The 17,662-nt window shown below is 41.8% G+C and overlaps 1 protein-coding gene across 1 annotated transcript in view; it reads right to left on the bottom strand.

Moving 5' to 3' along the window:
* Positions 1 to 17,662, bottom strand: part of grin3bb (glutamate receptor, ionotropic, N-methyl-D-aspartate 3Bb) — a 94,577-nt gene that overhangs the window by 12,970 nt on the left and 63,945 nt on the right. The window contains exon 4 of the mRNA XM_059992410.1: positions 89 to 234. Within this exon, the coding sequence (XP_059848393.1) occupies positions 89 to 234 (146 nt within the window). The remainder of the gene's footprint in view (positions 1 to 88; positions 235 to 17,662) is intronic.

Raw genomic sequence — 17,662 nt, 5'->3', positions numbered from 1 at the left:
TAGAATTTCCATTTCTTGACAATGGACACAAATGCTACATTGACAAGGATACACGGTTCTATGATAATTGGATTGTCAGGTTGCTTACTTCAGATGAGCCACCCCGTCAAGCGTTGTTGGAACATTGAACCTTCTTGTGTATTCGTACATCTCGGGAAAACTCTTCTTCATGTAGTCCTCTGCACTGCTCTCCCGCACCGTCCCAAAGTGAAACCCCTGAGATGGATGGTGTAGCTGAATAACAAATGTAACAGAACTGAAATTAGTCTTTGTATTGCCTTCCCTCCACGCAGGGATGTGCAGAAGTGGGGAGGGAGAACGCAGCACCAGCAGAATCCCCAATGATCACTTTATACGTTAAGAACATGGGTACTCTGGTTAGAGTCATAGGATCATAGATTTGTTCACAATAAGAACAGGCCATTCAGCTCACTATAATTTATGCTGACCATCATGCCTATCTATACAAAGCCCAATTGTTGCCATTAATTCCATATCCCTCTATGTTGCTCTTTCAAGCACTGTCCAAAAGTCTCTTAAATGGTTTGACCGTTCCTGCCTCCACCACCTCCTCTGGCAGCTGATTCCAGATACCAGCTACTCCTTGTGTGAAAAAAATTACCCCTCAGATTTCCCTTAAACCTCCTCCATCTCACATTAAACGTACGCCCTCCAGATTAACCCCTATCATGTCACCTCTCAGTGGGGGTGTGGGTTTGGTATAGATTCCCTCCAAGAATCTGCACCTTCAGTGAAGTAAGCTGATCACAGCAGAGCAGGAGAACACCTGAACAAGTTTGGTAGGTCTACCTTCTGTCCTTGGCTCAGAAAGATCTACTGTAGGTGACTTTGGCTCCCTCTGCAGTGAAGCTCAGTTCCACTAGAATGACTGTGGTAAACTATGTGTATACCTGTCTGGACATGCCCCTCTGCAGACTGCTCCTGGGGCTCCTCCCACAGACCCCTGTATAAAGGCAATTGGAGGCACTGCTCCTCCCTCAGTCTCCAGGATGTTGTGTGGTGGTCTCTTGCTGCTAATAAAAGCTATCATTCACTTCCCATCTCCGAGAGTTATTGATGGTGCATCAATGACACTTTCTAAAGGCACCCAATCTGTCAAATACAGATTGGATTGAATTTAAGAGGTAATGTTGCAAGTATATCGGACCCTGGTCAGTCCCCACTTGGAGTACTGTGCTCAATTCTGGTTGCCTCACTGCAGGAAGGATGTGGAAACCATAGAAAGGGTGCAGTGGAGGTTTACAAGGATGTTGCCTGGATTGGGGAGCATGCCTTATGAGAATAGGTTGAGTGAACTCGGCCTTTTCTCCTTGGAGTGATGGAGGATGAGAGGTGACCTGATAGAGGTGTACAAGATGATAAGAGGCATTGATTGCATGGATAGTCAGAGGCTTTTTCCTAGGGCTGAAATGGCTAACACGAGAGGGCACAGTTTTAAGGTGCTTGGAAGTAGGTACAGAGGAGATATCAGGGGTAAGTTTTTTACACAGAGAGTGGTGAGTGTGTGGAACGGGCTACCGGTGACGGTGGTGGAGGTGGATACAATAGGGTCTTTTAAGGGACTCCTGGATAGATATGCGGAGCTCAGAAAAATAGAGGGCTATGGGTAACCCTAGGTAATTTCTAAGGTAAGGACATGTTCAGCACAGCTTTGTGGGCCAAAGGACCCATATTGTGCTGTAGGTTTTCTACATTTCTATGTTTCTACCTCCGGCAATCCCTCAGTTTATACCAAATGCTTGAGCATTCCTACAAGCATTTTGAAACAGGAATAAAGAGTGGAGGGTTGTGCAAGATACCAACCTCCACTGATGGGCTATTCCCCAGTGTTTTGCTTTTAAGGGACTCTTTATGAATGGCCTTTTGCAGCTTTCTGTGACATCACACCTCATCCCAAGGCTCTTGATTTCTTACCACAAGCAAGAGAGATTCTGCAGATGCTGGAAATCTGAGCAACACAGAAAATGCTGGAGAAACTCAGCAGGCCAGACAGCATCTATGGAAACAAGTACAAGCGATGTTTTGGGCTCCTGATTTCTTTCTTTGATCCTCTGTCTATCCCATATGCCTCCACTCCACCATAAGTGGGCAAATCTTGAACAATCTCAGTGTTGTTCCTGGACTCTTTCCTCAAATGCCTTGATCACTTGGTCTACCTTCAAAACCTTCTGACTGCCTTCCTTTTTGATCTTTGCAGGTTCCCAGAGCTGCATGCCAGTTACTGTGTCACTCTCACAAAGGCATAACTACTATAGCTAAGGTAGAAAAAGCTGAGGAGTGGTTTTAAAAGGTGGGGGGAGGGGAGAGGGAAACACCAGATTGGAAAACAGCTTCACCAGGCATCTACACTCCGTCCGCCAGAACATGTGGGATCTTCCAGTGGCCAGCCATTTTAACTCCATTTCCCATTTCCATTCCAATATGTCCATCGATGGCCTCCTCCACTGTTGTGGTGATGCCACATTTAGGTTGGAGGAGCAACACCTTATATTTCGTTTGGGTAGCCTCCAACCTGATGGTATAAACATCGATTTCTCAAACTTCTGGTAATTCCCCCTAACCCTCCCCCCCCCCATCTTTACCATTTCTTATCCCCCTTTTCCCTCTGTCACTTTATCTCCTTGCCCACCCATCACCTCCCTCTGGTGCTCCTCCCCCCCACCCACTTTTCTTTCTTCCATGGCCATCAGTCTCTTTCACCAATCAACTTTCCAGCTCTTTGCTTCATGGCTGCCCCTCCAGGTTTCACCTGTCACCTGGTGTTTCTCATTCCCTCTCCCCACCTTGTAAATCTACTCCTCAGCTTCTTTTCTCAAGTACTGCGAAGGGGCTCAGCCCGAAACACCGACTGTACAGTACTTTTTTCCTTAGATGCTGCCTGACCTGCTGAGTTCCTCCAGCAATTTTTGTGTGTTGCTCGGATTTCCAGCATCTGCAGATTTTCTCTTGTTCGTGATAGCTCAGGTAGTTTATGAATTGTAATTGCAGTCATAGATATTCCTGCTGCTTGCTGAAACATTAAGAGTTTATAGAGTTTAGAAGCAGTAGGGAGGTGCCTGATCTTGTCCACCCTGACATCCACATGTCCACTTTCAAACAAAGGCCTGTGAACACAGAGCATGAAGTAGACTGTTAGCAGATTGGGACAGCATGGTCTGCTGCCTCCACACCAACCTGGGTTCAATCCTAACTTCTGTGTAGTTTGCATGTTTCTGTGTGACCCCAGGGGCTTCCCCCACATCCATAAAAAGTTGGTAGATTAATCGGGCACTGTAAATTGCCCCTCGTGAACAGATGAATGGCAAACTTGGGAAGGAGAAGTAGATGGGAGGAGTTGATGAGATGAGGGAAGGATTGTTGCAAGGAAAATTAATTTCAGAAAAGTATTGCTCTGTGTGTGGGCAGAGACTTGATGAACCATAAGTGCTCCCTTCTATGTCATAAGAAAACTTGGAAAAGCAATTAGATTTTCTTCTTCCCTCACAAGTCCAAGAAGTTGAAGTCAATTGGAACAAGCAAAATGGTGTCTAAGTAGAATCATCAAACTGAACACAACCCAGGATAAAACTTAGGGCCTTATGATCTTTAAAACTCAATTCCATACTGGATTCAGCCAATTCAGCCAATAGGTCAATTCTATTCAGCCATATAACATTTCACATTTCCGATCTCAATCTCTGATAAATATTTACAAGACAAGGCTCTAGTGACTTCTAATATGGTTTATTTAATCCATCACTAGCAAGTTTACTAACCATTGTGTTAATCACTCAATATCTAGTACATTCATATTCCTGTAAATTTTCATTATTCCACTCGTATTGTTTTACTTGGTTATCTCTGGGCCTGTGATTGAAGTTTGGCCATGATGAGACATGCTGATTATCCCATAGAGTAGCACAGGTCTTTCAGCTATTATGTCTTCAGTGGAGTGTTGCTCCATATGACTCCCCCTGTTGAGTGCCATTTTCTTTCTTTGCTGTTAATATTCTTTTTTTTCCACACAACTACCAAATTCCCTTCAGAGAGTCTATGGATTATAATTCAGCAACATGCTTGTTGTTAGAGAGTAGTTTGCAATCTTAGTCAAGATCTATGTTTAGTAACCCTTTGAATAATTTTGGGATCTTCTGCATCCTTTCACTATTTTCTCATTCACCGGTGTAACAACTTATGACATTTGACTTTATGCTAACTTTTGAGGTAAACACATAAGCTACATTTTAGTGACAAAAGGTCCAACTTCTTAAATATCTTCCCATAGTTAAAACCATTAACCTTTGTAGTAAGTGCAGCTCTTGAGAAATGATATTTTGCTGCTCACCACTGCATTGCAGAAGTCAGGGATGGCTCCACTGGTAAAGTGGGGAAGCTTTGATTTTTTTTCATTTATGCCACTTCAGTGTTCACATAAAAGAGGGACCTTGCTGAGCTTTCTGTTGAAGATAAGGGCTGGGATTCACAGAGGCCCTTACAGCTACCCCCACTGGCAACGTCCTGCCAGGAGTACCACCTGCTTTATCAGATATCTTCCTCCACTTTTTTAAACTCATTTCAGCTTTCCTGAATCTGGAAGCGCTGCAGTTTTAATAGGTTTTCTTCTGCCATTTCTGGCAACTTAATTCCGAGGAGATGGCTGTTAAATCCACTCGGGAGCTGGCTTTCGGCAATCTCATTTTGGTTCTGTCGATTTGAGGTTTTGTCCTGCAGTGAATTGTCCAATACTTTGCACAGAGCAGCAACAGAGATATGACTGACAGTTTAAATAAAATTCATTTTGAGCCTTCTGCATTATTTAATGCTGGGTTTTCCTTGAGTGAACACCAGCTGACAAGATTCAGACCAATATGGCTATAGATCTCAACTGAGACGATTCTTCGAGTGTTGCCCAATGTTGACGTTATCTGGGTGAGCTACACACTAGGGAAACTGCCAGATTACACAAAATTCTCAGAATACAGACTATAAAGTTCAATTCCTTTTGGTCTGTTTCACGATACTTATGGTCCTTTCACAAAGATCATCAAAGTACCCCATAATAAATAGGTTTTAATTGAAAAACACAGGAGATTCTGCAGATGCTGGAAATCTTGAGCAATGCACATAAAATGCTGGAGGAACTCAGCAGGTCAGGCAGCATCTAAGGAGGGGAATAAGCAGTTGACTTTTTGGGCTGAGACTCTTCATCAGGGTTGGAAAGGAAGCCAAGAATAAGAAGGTGAGGGAAGTGGAAAGAGTATAAGCTACCTGGTGATAGGTGAGATAGGTGAAGGAGAAGATGGGTGATAGGGGAGAGGGGATGAAGTGAAATGCTGGGAGGGGATAGGTGGAAGAGGTAAAGGGCTTAAGAAGAAAAAATGTACAGGAGGGGTCAACGGATCATGAAGGAGGATGAGAACCAGAGGAAACCTTTAATCTGAAATAAAACCAGAGCCCGTTTTCAACCTGAAATATTTTCTCTTACTATAGATGCTGCCTGGCCCACTGAATGCTTCTAGTGTTTTCTATTTTTATTTCAGGGTGACCTACAGCACTGCTAAAACACCATGAAAATTAGGCTCCTATCTTTCAGAAATCATTTCCAAAAGGAATTTACTTGTGTTTCTACAAGTGATTATATTGAAGACTCCAGTGTTTGAACTTTCCATGGAGAGCTCCAAATTTCTACAATTTCACGAAAAACAAAATTATCTGAAAGCTCTCCAATGTTTCTAGAATCACATGAAAATTCTGTCCCTAGAAGACTATAAACAGTTAGAGGGTGACAAGATGAGGTTTCTTGGCCTACTCCAGTGTTTATTGCAAAGTGAGTGCTACATTTGTAACCAGCTGTCATCATGTTCCCTTTTACAAAATGTTGAAATCAAACCCACATCCACCAGATCCATGTCTGTTCATTCCACACTCTTATGACCCTCTGAGTGAAGAATCTCTTCCAATGTTCCCCTCAAACATTTCACTTTTCACCCATAACCCATGATCTCTAGGTCTAGGTTCACCCAACCTCCATGGAAAAGCCTGCTTGCATTTATCCTATCTCTCTATAGTGAATTATCTATATGAATTTAAGCAGCTTCCATTGGTATCCTGAACAGTAAACTCCACTAATTCCTGACCATTCTTCGAGGACAATATTCATCACCTTTATGAAAAATAAGGGTAAAAATACTTCTTTAATATGTTGATGGTGGTTCAGCCCTATTGCCTTCTAATCAAAGCAGCTGAAGCTCACAGACGAGAATCATGTTGGGCTCAGTTCTCAAGTGCAGATCCACAAGGACATAAACTTGTTCTTAATAGAGTCGGGTTAGAGAGGAGATAAATCAAATGACATTATTGCTTCTATTCATATCCATGCCTTTCCCAGAGAGTACTGAAGAATGAAGAATAGTCCCTTGGGTGAAGTACTGAAAAAAGTCTGGTCTTATGGCAAAGTACCCCAGGAAGGAAGCATTGATACAAGAAGTGAAGGGCACAGGTCAAGACACACATTGTAAAAAGCTGAAGTATTCTGCTGAATGAACACAAGAGATTCTGCTGATATTAGAAACCCAGAGCAACGTGCACAAAATGCTGAAGGAACTCAGCAAGTCAGGCAGCTTCTGGGCACCATGGTAACACAGCAGTTAGTACAATGCTATTACAGCTTGGAGCGTCAGATTTGGGAGTTCAGTTCCAGTGTTCTCTGTAAGTAGTTTGTATGTCCTTCCCATCAGCGCTTGGGTTTCCTCCAAGTGCTTTGGTTTCCTCCCACTTTCCAAAAGACATACTGGTTAGTAGACTAATTGGTCATTGTAATTTGTTAAATAGGTGGGCTGCTGGGTGGTGTGGCTTGATGGACCAAAAGGGTCTGTTCGCTCCATATCTCTAAATAAATCTAGGGAGGGGAATAAACAGTCAATATTACAAGCCAAGATCCTTCAGGACGGGAAAGGAAAGGGGTAGAATTCTACCCCCTTTCCTTTCCAGTCCCAATGAAGGGTCTTAGCCCAAACCATTGACTGTTTATTCCCCTCCACAGATGCTGCCTAACCTGCTGAGCTCCTCCAGCATTTTGTGTGTATTACTTGTGCTAAGAGAAAAATTCTAGGTAGGCTATTTGTTGTTTCTTTAGACAGGAAAGCTAACAAGAGACATAAATGAGATTTTCTTTAAAAATATGAGGGATTTAGATATAGAAGGTAGGATTAAGCAGGATAGCTGTTTCTTGACTTGCAAAGACATAGTGGGCTGACAGCCTCTCCCTCTGGTTCTATAAAATGAGCTTAGCTAAGATCGGTATTGGGAGAGTTATGGTTATATAGCTTTTGCTAATCTTGACCTCAGGATACTCAGTGGAGTAGTACACACAAAAAAAACAACTTTACAAATCTGTGTATACCTGAGCTATGAAGGCTTAATGCCCAAATTAATGTCTGAAATGAGACATTATCTTTACCAGAAAACTCACAGTCCTTCATTATTGGAAATAGTTCAGAATAATGAAAATTTAACAACTGTTTACAGGACTATTAGCCTCAAGGACAGCTTCTATTCCACTCTTATTTCCTATTTCCTAGCAAAATAGCATGGATTCCTGTCCACAGAATATTATGACCTTTCACCTTATTGTCTACCTGTGTTTTTCACTTTCTGTGGAATTGTAACACTTTATTCTGCATTCTGTTATTGTTTTTCCTCAAATCACTGACGTGAAGAAATGATCCATAAGAGTGAATGCAAAACAAAACTTTCAACTGTATTTTGGTATAGGTGACAATAATAAATTAATTTCCCAATTTAAATTTTATAAATTCCAAGATATGATATGGAACTTACGCACATCATGAGTTTTATAGGGAGCATTTCAAGAAACTGAATCTTAGGGCAATATGTTAATGTTGTATTTAGATGTAGGAGAAAGGAGCCTTGGAAGTGGAAATGTTCAGGAGAAATAAGCAGTCTTAGGAAGGACATAGATTTAAAACTCATCCCCGAATCAAAGGAGATGCAGATTGCAAATAGGCTCTGGGTAGCTGAGGAAGAAACGTAAGTTTTGGCCACAACCAACCACGTTAACTTCAGTTTTTTAATGGAAACTCAAGGATATCAAGAAGAATGGGAGGAAGATATTGCAATGACCTACAGTGTCTGTGGTTCTTGCTCAGTAACCAGTTCCTTATATTTTGCATTTTTGGTAAGAGTAGGGTCTTTTTAAACAACAGAGGCTGTCCACTGGAAGGGAATAGGGGATTATGGATTCATTGAAGTGATTATTACAAAGCCAACTGTGACTAACCTGAGGTATCATAATCATCACACAAGTTCAAGTTTATTGTCATCTGACTGTACATATATGCAACCAAACAAAATAACGCTCCTGCAGTCCACAATACATATATCACACATAGCACTTAAAGCAAACTATTACCACAAGTGAATAAAATATAATTAAAATTGCATGTGAAGTGTGCGACACAGGTAAGCAGTAAACAGCTCACTGTCCTAGTGACCAGACCACGGTGGTGGCGGGCTATTCATTAGTCTCACAGCCTGGGGGTAGAAACTGTTACCCCAGTCTTGCAGGCCTGGTCCTAATGCTCTTCCTTCCTGAAGGTAGTGGGTCAAAGAGATTGTGAGATGCCATGCAGGTTCCGTATCATGCAGTGATGCAGCCAGACAGAACAAACTTGACGGTGCTCCAGTAGAAAGCTGTTATAATGGGAACGGGAAGCCTTACACACCTCAATCTCCTCAGAGAGTGTAAACACTGCTGCGCTTTCTTGCCTAATGAGGATCCATTATGAGGATCCAAACCAAGGAACTTCATGTTCTTCATTCTCCTAGAGGAAAAGCCATTAATATTCAATGGAGAGCAGTTGAACTATGCCTTCCTGAAGTCCACAATCATCTCTTTTGTCTTGTCCACTCAGAAACTCAGGTTGTTGTTCTCACATAATTTGACAAACCTCTCTACTTTCCCTCTGTATGGCAATTCATCATTGTTATCGACGAGGCCAACTACTGTGGATCATCAGAGATAATACACCAGGCAGGCTGTAGTAAGTGACAACCTCCAAATGAGACCCTTCAATAGTTCCGGTTAACATCAGAGAAATATCTACAATATACATCCTGAAATTCTTGTCCTTTGCAGACCTGTTCTTTCCAGGTGAATGCTGGGAAATGGTCAGTTACCAACATTGAGGGAATAATGATTGCCAAAAGGTAAAACTGAAGCTTGTGTGTGAATGTTGGCAGTAGCAGGGGTATTGAATTGGGTAAGTAGACAGTAGAGGATGGACTGAGAGTTGGAGCACACCACAGAGGAATTAGGAAAACGCTTATTCTGGAGATGTTGAACAGATGTTGTGGGCTGAGAGATATGAATAATGAGGGAGCTTTAATAATAGCTTTCAGTGAAGAATTCAACAAGAGAAAAGGTCTAGGAGATTCCACAATCAAAATTGTTGTTCTGTGTCAGAAATAATGCTGATCTTATGGTTGGGAACGCTATGGTAAACAGGTTGAGGACAATTTGACAGCATTGTTAAGAAGGTGTATGGCGTGTTAGCATTCATCAGCCATGGGATTGAGTTAAAGAGCCGTGAAGTAATGTTACAGCTATATAAGACCTTGGTCAGACCCCACTTGGAGAACTGGGTTCAGTTCTGTTCACCTCACTACAGGAAGGATGTAGATACTATAGAGAGAGTGCAGAGGAAGCTTACAAGGATGTTACCTGGATTGGAGAGTGGGGCTTATGAGAATAGATTGAGTGAACTTAGCCTTTTCTTCTTGGAATGACGGAGGATGAGAGGTGATGTGATAGAGGTGTATAAGATGATGAGAGGCATTGATCATGTGGATAGCCAGGGGCTTTTTCCCAGGGCTGAAATGGCTAACACGAGAGGGCATAGTTTTAAGGTGCTGGAAGTTGGTTCAGAGGGGATGTCAGGGGTAAAGTTTTTCATACAGAGAGTGGTGAGTGTATGGAATTCACAGCCAGCAATGGTGGTCGAGATGGATACAATAGGGTTTTTTAAGAGTCTCTTAGATAGATATGTGGAGCTTAGAAAATTAGAGGGCTATGCAGTAGGGAAATTCTAGGCAGTTTCTAGAGTAGGTTACATGGTCAGCACAACATTGTGGGCTGAAGGGCCTGTAATGTGCTGTAGATTTCTATGTTCTATGTTCCAAGAACCAAGCAGGAAAGAAAATAGAAGAAATTGCAAGTCAGTCTCACGTCAGTGCATTGCAGTGGTGGCTATGGAAGCCCTAATGTACCAAATGTAATTTGTTCTTGTGGTTATGAGGAGACGGATGATATTGCACGGAAATCTACTTTAGTAGAAAAATAATACTCTGAAAATTACAAGCAAGATCGCAGTGTATTTAGCAACAGGACCCTTTGGTCCATTTGAGAACACTGAGTACGCTTGAGCATCCAATTGCTTTTTAAAATGATTCCAAGATTTTAGTTTCTGCTGCTGCTGCTGCTCTGTCTAGAAATCCATCCAACATACACTCCTGCCTGAATATGATCCATGAGCAATGTAATTGAAGATCAATTTGCTACTTGAAAACAAATTACTGCTTTTGGTTAATATGCATCAAAATCTATAATAGTATTTGAAAAATCAATAATTGAATTTTCTGTTTCTATAGAATGGGAAAGAATTGATGAGCATTAGATAAAGATCTCTTATTGTGGAAATTGCCTGCCTCATAAAATGGAGATAAAATCTTTTCTGTCATTGATAAGTGAATTCATATCAAGGAAGGAAAACCAATGTTCAGCAAATAATTCTACCAGGTTCATGCATCTGGTTGTTGGCTCCCTATTACAGATATCATAAATCTTATGGAGAGCTGGTGCAATGGAACCTTCGGTTCCAGAACTACCCTACAACAAAAATAAATGGATTTTGGGGAGGACTTTAAATTGCATCAATCTTCAGGGCTCCACCTATTCTTCTACTTAACGTAGTGGAACTTTAGTTGGAGTAGCACAGGAGCATTACACCAACTATTTCTAGGTAAGGTTTGGCAGAACCAAACTTCCTTATCTCTGGAAATGCCTTTATAATTTCCCTTGTGCCATATTTCCCCTTAATAATTCAACTCTCCACAAAGCTTAAATCTACTTGAAATGGACACATCTGGGAACGTATTTATCACACTTCTGGAAAAAATGCAACAAAATGCCAGTCATTTGATTATCCAAAACATTTTCCTCTGACAGAGCTGCCTTTATATTAACCATTCTTCTGCCTCTTCCTATTACGTCCACACTATAATTTTCTCCTCCTTCTAATCCCCTAAATGCAATCCACACTCACAAAGATGCTGTCTTTCTTGGTTTTCATTTGAGTTGAAATTTAAGAAACGGCATCATTCCTGCTCCACTCCTGCAAATTACAGGTTTATAAAAGTCAAGCTTGTTGTCATTTAAATATTGATCCCTGATTTTAACTTGGTTTCCCACATCTTTCTTTTTCAAAATACCTTAGCTGCATAGCTTTATGATATGAACTTTGATCACCCCCAAGCCCTGGATTCACAGTTTGCAAACTGTGAAGCACCAGTGGCTAAAAGAGAGGCAAGACTGAAATGGTAATTGTGCAGGCGTCGATGAATACACATCCACCATTCATTTTAAATCATCTGTACAACTGCATTCTATCTTCTCAACATACTCCTTGATCCCATCTCCTTCGAGGAATGTGTCTAATTGTCCTGACTCTCAGTTTATGTAAACACTGGTCAATCCCTTCCCACACTCAGTATTCTACTGCGTGGCTATTCACAATCCCCTGTTCTACTCACTGTACATTTATGACTGTGTGGCTAAGCACAGCTTCAGATTGAGGGGATTTAGGGGCCAATGTTCTTGTTGCACTTTGTGCAGGAGGTGGGGGGTGTTTGGGGGTTGACGATCATGTTGCCATTCTTTTTTGTGCGGGGGGGGACTGGGTATGTTGTTTCTCTCCATGGTTTCTCTTTGTTTCGTGGTTATCTGGGGGAGGAGAATCTCTGACTTGTGTATTGCATACACAGATAATAAGCGATCCTCTGAAGTTTGCTGATGACACCGCAGTCACGAGCCAAACCAAAGGTGGCGACGAATTGAAAATCTGGCTGAGAGGTACCATAACAACATTTTATTCAACGTCAGCAAAACCAAGGAGCTGATTATAGACTTCAGGAGGAGGAGGAAGACAGAGATCCATGAGCCAGTCCTTATCAGAGGATCAGAGGTGGAGCAGGTCAGCAACTTTAAATTCCTCATTGTTATTATTTTGGAGGACCTGTCCTGGACCCTGCATGCAAGTGCAATTACAAAAAGCAGGTGGTCCCTCTACTTCCTTAGGAGTTTATGAAGATTCAGCATGACGTCTGAAACTTTGACAAACTTCTACAGATGTGTAGGGGAGAGTATATTGATAGGCTGCATCACAGCCTGGTAGGAAAACAGCAGTGCCCCGAATGGAAAACCCTGAAAAAGTAGTGAATTCATCACCGATAAAGCCCTCCCTACCACCGAGCCCATCTACACAAAGTAGTGTCGCAGGAAATCAGCATCCAGCATCAGGGTCCTCCACCACCCAGGTCATACTTTCTTCGCAGGAAGAAGGTACAAGGCACCTCAGGACTCACTCCACCAGTTTCAGGAACAGTTATTACCTCTCAACCATCAGACTCTTGAAACAAAGAGGATAATTTCACTCAACTTTACTTGCCCAGTCATTGAAATGTTCCCAGAAACTATGGTCTAATTTTCAAGGACTTTTCATCTCATGTTCTTGATATTAATTGGGTATTTTTAAACTTATTATTATTATTCATTTCTTTTCGTTATCACCCAGTTTGTTATCTTTTGCATGCTGGTTGAATGCCCAAGACATGCAGCTTTTTATTGATCCTATTATGGATTTATTGAGTATGCCTGCAAGAGAATTAATCTCAGGGTTGTTAACAGTGACATATATGTTCTTTAATAATAAAGTTACTTTGAATGTAAAGGTTATCCTGACTCTGCTTCAGCTCCAAACTTATCATTAAGGTTGATATTTCTATGTCTTTGCACTTGCTATTGTAAATGTGGGGAAGAGGAATAGCTTCATACGAGTTTTGACGGGGCTCAAAAAATATCAAGAGTTTTTGACTGTTTCAGATGTTTGAGGTCTTCGGACTTGTGATATGGTTAGGGAGGGATATTGGACCTTGGGTTTGTTGCTATGGGGACTTTGGATCTGTTGTTATTTGAGGGAGGAATCAGGGAATTTTACCCTTTGGACATGAGCTCTCTTCTAGTAAGATGACATTGTGCTTGGTCACAGCAGACTCTTCAGGTGCAACGAAAGTGCAAATGTGTGTGTTAAATGCTTTTCCTGTGATTGCAAGACCTGTTGGACATAGGTAATGCAAAATACCACAAGCCCAGCTCATTGGTTCATTGGAAACGTGGCGGCAAGGGAGCTGTGTGGCCTTGGTTGTTGTGCGAACCAGGTCCTCGAGATGCAGCATCGCCTGGTACAGCCACCCAGAGAAGGAGGCAGCGGAGAATAGTCACGGCTGGAATGCTGGAATTCTGTGCTGGCCCCTGCAGGGCTGCTCTCCAGTGTTCACTCCCCGGAAGACAAGCTAGATTGCCTTCGTCTGAGGCCAACCCAGCACGAAACAAGTTGATTTGCCTTCATCTGTGCCTGACCCAGCGCGAGATGCAGAACGATGGTGTTCTTGTTCTTGTGGAAATATGGCTCCAGGACAATATCCCAAAACACCATCAATCTCAGGCCGTGCCACTCAAGGACTTATGCCAATATTATTTTGTAACTGTACGTTCTATTATAACTATATGTATTTTGTGCTATGTTTTGCACCATGGTCCCAGAAGAATGCTGTCTCATTTAACTGTATACCTGTGTATGATTGAATGACAATTAAACTTCAATTTGAACTTGATGACTGTTGCTGAGAAGGTTTTTTTAATTCATTCATAAGACTCGAGTGTTACATGGCCAACATCTGATCCTTCTTCCCAACTGAGAAGGTGAAGGTAGTCAATTTAAGAACATAAGACATAAGGTAACCAGCATTCTGCACAACCGCAATCCTTGCAAAGGTTCTCCTGCAATCTTAGCATGGAAAGAATTCCAAGAGTGCTCCATTAATGATAAAAGAATAGTAATCTACTTCCAAGTCAGCATGATGGGGAATTCAGAGGGTATTTGCAATTGTTTGTTCCCTCTTACTCCTCCTGTGAGACAAATGTTATGGATTTGAAAGCCACTGTTGAGAAAGCTTTGGCAAGTTGCTGACGTGTCTCTGGAAGACAAATGACATCCTCGGAGGAGTATCTGGAGAACCACTGTACTTATGTTCACACTGGTGAGCAGCAAGTATTTCATCACAATCCTGATACGTCATGAGAATAGTGTAAAGGCTCTGGCGACTCTATTTGTCATATGTTTTGTAAGCATATTGTTTAAATGCCTAGTCCAGTTAAGTTTCAGATTAATAAAGTCAAAATTCACAGTTAGACTTATTATCAGTATACATAAATGTCACCACATAGAACCCTGAGATTCTTTATCCTGCAGGCATACCTGGCAAACCTATAGGACAGTAGTTGTAAACAGCACCAATGAACAACTGAGGCTCTTGTACCTTCTACCTGATGTCAGCACTGAGAAAAGATAATGATGGATGGAAGACCACACACAATATTAATAGTGAGATATTTGTTGAATTACAAGCTCAGTATTTTCAATGGAGTGGATATACACTTTCTCCGTCATTAAAGTTGGTCATTGCCAACTGTCGAGCAAATATCACCTGGCACCTATCAGTCTAAACCCGAATGTTACCCAAATTTTCTTAAATACAGATGCCTGTTGTTTTGTTGTCTGAGGAGATGTAAATGGAAATAAATGCCTTGCAATGGTCAGCAAACACTGCAGCTTCTATTTTGAAGATGAAGGAAGTGATGGCAATTAATTGCACGATTAACACTGAAACGATTGCTCAATTATCTTCATTTGATTCTGGTAAGCAAGAGAGTTTTTTGAATCCCATTCACACTGGTTTTACTTGGTGTCTGGATGCCACACTTAAGTCAAAAGAAGACTTTATATTTGGGCTGGTTACTTTTAGCTCTTGTCTCAGCTTGGATCAAAGCGACATTAAGCTCCAAAGTCAAACACAACTTTATCAAAGTTTTAGCGAGTTCTTGCCAATGAATAATATTGCCAACAATTGCATCCATCACTTTACTGATTGAAGCTAGGCTATTGGGTGGTAATTAGGTGAATTGACTTCATCCTCCTTTTATAGTCAGGATCTATCTGGGCAATCTTCTACATTGTTGCATTGCTGCCAAAGTTGTTATTCTGTTGGAACAGTGAAATTGAATGCATAGCTAGTTCTAGAGCACCAGTCTAGAAAGTTCGCATGGCTTTTTTTGAATCCAGTGCAGTTAGTTATTGTTTGATAATCCATGCAATGACAATGGTCTCAGTGACAATGCTGCATGCTGAAGATGGTTGAAACCCTTCAGCCTCTAATTGAATTGACTTAATTTCTTACATCCTTCACAGACATGAGGAGTAAAAATGTCTACGTTATGTCTCTGTCTGAATATTCAATGTGCAATTTATAGTAATTTGTAATAAGTAGTATGTACAGCAGGACAGTCAATATAATATAGAAATATAATTGTGTCAGTGTGAATTAATCAGTCTGATGGCCTGGTGGAAGAAGCTGTCCTGGAGCCTGTTGGTCCTGGCTTTTATGCTGTGGTGCTGTTTCCCGATGGTAGCAGCTGGAACAGTTTGTGGTTGGGGTGACTCAGGTCCCCAGTGATCCTATGGGCCCTTTTTGACTCACCTGTCTCTGTAAATGTCCTGAGATCTACATTTACATCTACAGATGCGCTGGGCTGTCCACACCACTCTCTGCAGAGGCCTGTGATTAATGGAAGTACAGTTCCCATACCAGGCAGTGATGCAGCCAGTCAGGATGCTCTCAACTGTGCCCCTGTAGAAAGTCCTTAGGGTCTGGAGACTCATGCCAATCTTCAATCATCTGAGGTGAAAGGGGAACTTTTGTGCCTTTTTCACCAGACAACCGGTATGTACAGACCACGTGACATTCTCGGTGATGTGTATGCAGGGGAACTTAAAGCTGTTCACCCTCTCAACCCTAGATCCATTGACATCAATAAGGGTTAGCCTGTCTTTATTCCTCCTGTAATCCACAACCAGCTACTTTGTTCTTGCAACATTGAAGGAGAGGTTGTTTTCTTGACACCACTGTGTCAGGGTGATGACTTCTTCTCTGCAGGCTGCCTCGTTATTATTTGAGATAAGGTCAATCAATATAGTATCATCAGCAAATTTAATTAGCAGATTGGATCTATCATTTACATTCAAAAACTGAGCTCTACTGCCGTATCTGAAATGTTCTTTGGGCTTCTACTTCCCACTTGTTTTCAATTGCCAACAAATAATCATAAAGGGGTTCACAAAAGTGATTCCAGGTTTGAACGGCTTGTCATATGAAGAGCACTTGATTGCTCTTGGCCTGTACCCACTGGAATTCAGAAGAATGACTGGTGACCTCATTGAAACCTGTCGAATGGTGAAAGAACTTGATTGAATAGATGTGGAGGGGATGTTTCTTACGGTGAAAAAGTCTCAGACCAGAGGAGACCGCCTCAGAATAGAAGGGCATCCTTTTAGAATGGAGATGAGGAAGAATTTCTTTAGCCAGAGACTGGTGAATCTATTGAGTTCGTTTCCACAGGCAGCTGTGGAGGCCAAGTCTACTGTGTATATTTAAGGCAGAAGTTGATAAAATCCTGATTGGTCAGGGCATGAAGGGATATGGGGAGAAAGCAGGAGATTGGGACTGAGAAGAAAATCGGATCAGCCGCGATGATATGGCGGAGCAGTCTCGATGGGCCAGATGGCCTAATTCTGCTCCTATATCTTATGGTCTTATAATTGGATGTGGGAAATCTCTAATCTGGGCTATGAGGCTGGAAATTATAGTGGGATGCAATCCTGATGCTGATATCCTTTGAAGCTACATAGATGTCCAGCTTTTAGCTACTGTCTCCATTTTGAATTCATTCCATTTAATGGAGCGTTTCTGTTGCACAACATAAATAAAGGAGTCCTCAATGTGAAGACAAACCCTTGTTTCACTAGGACTGTGCAGTCCTGTTTCGCTAGGACTCCTATCAATAGCATCACTATAAAAATGCATCAGTGACAAGTATTTGAGTGTCAATGACATTAAATATTTTCTTCACTTGCGTAACATATCAACTCCTTTCTGAGGTAAGACCTGGATCCACTCCAATTTGCCCACAGCAGATGACATTTCATTGGCCTTTCACTCAGCTCTGGTACACCTGGACAATAAAGATGCACACTGCATCAGGATGCTCTTCACTGACTACAGTTCAGCATTCAACACTATCGGCCCCTTAAGATTCACCACTAAGCTCCAAGACCCGGGCCTCGATACCTCACTGTGCAAATGGATCCTTAATCTCCTCACTTGCAGATCCCAGTCTGTAGAGATTGTCAATGACATCTCCGCCACAATCTCAGTCAACGCAGGTGCAAGACAAGGCTGTGTGCTTAGCCCC

The sequence above is a fragment of the Hypanus sabinus genome, chromosome 16 (genome assembly GCF_030144855.1).
Source record: "Hypanus sabinus isolate sHypSab1 chromosome 16, sHypSab1.hap1, whole genome shotgun sequence".
Lineage (NCBI taxonomy): Eukaryota > Metazoa > Chordata > Chondrichthyes > Myliobatiformes > Dasyatidae > Hypanus > Hypanus sabinus.
This window is presented reverse-complemented; position numbering and strand designations above follow the sequence as displayed.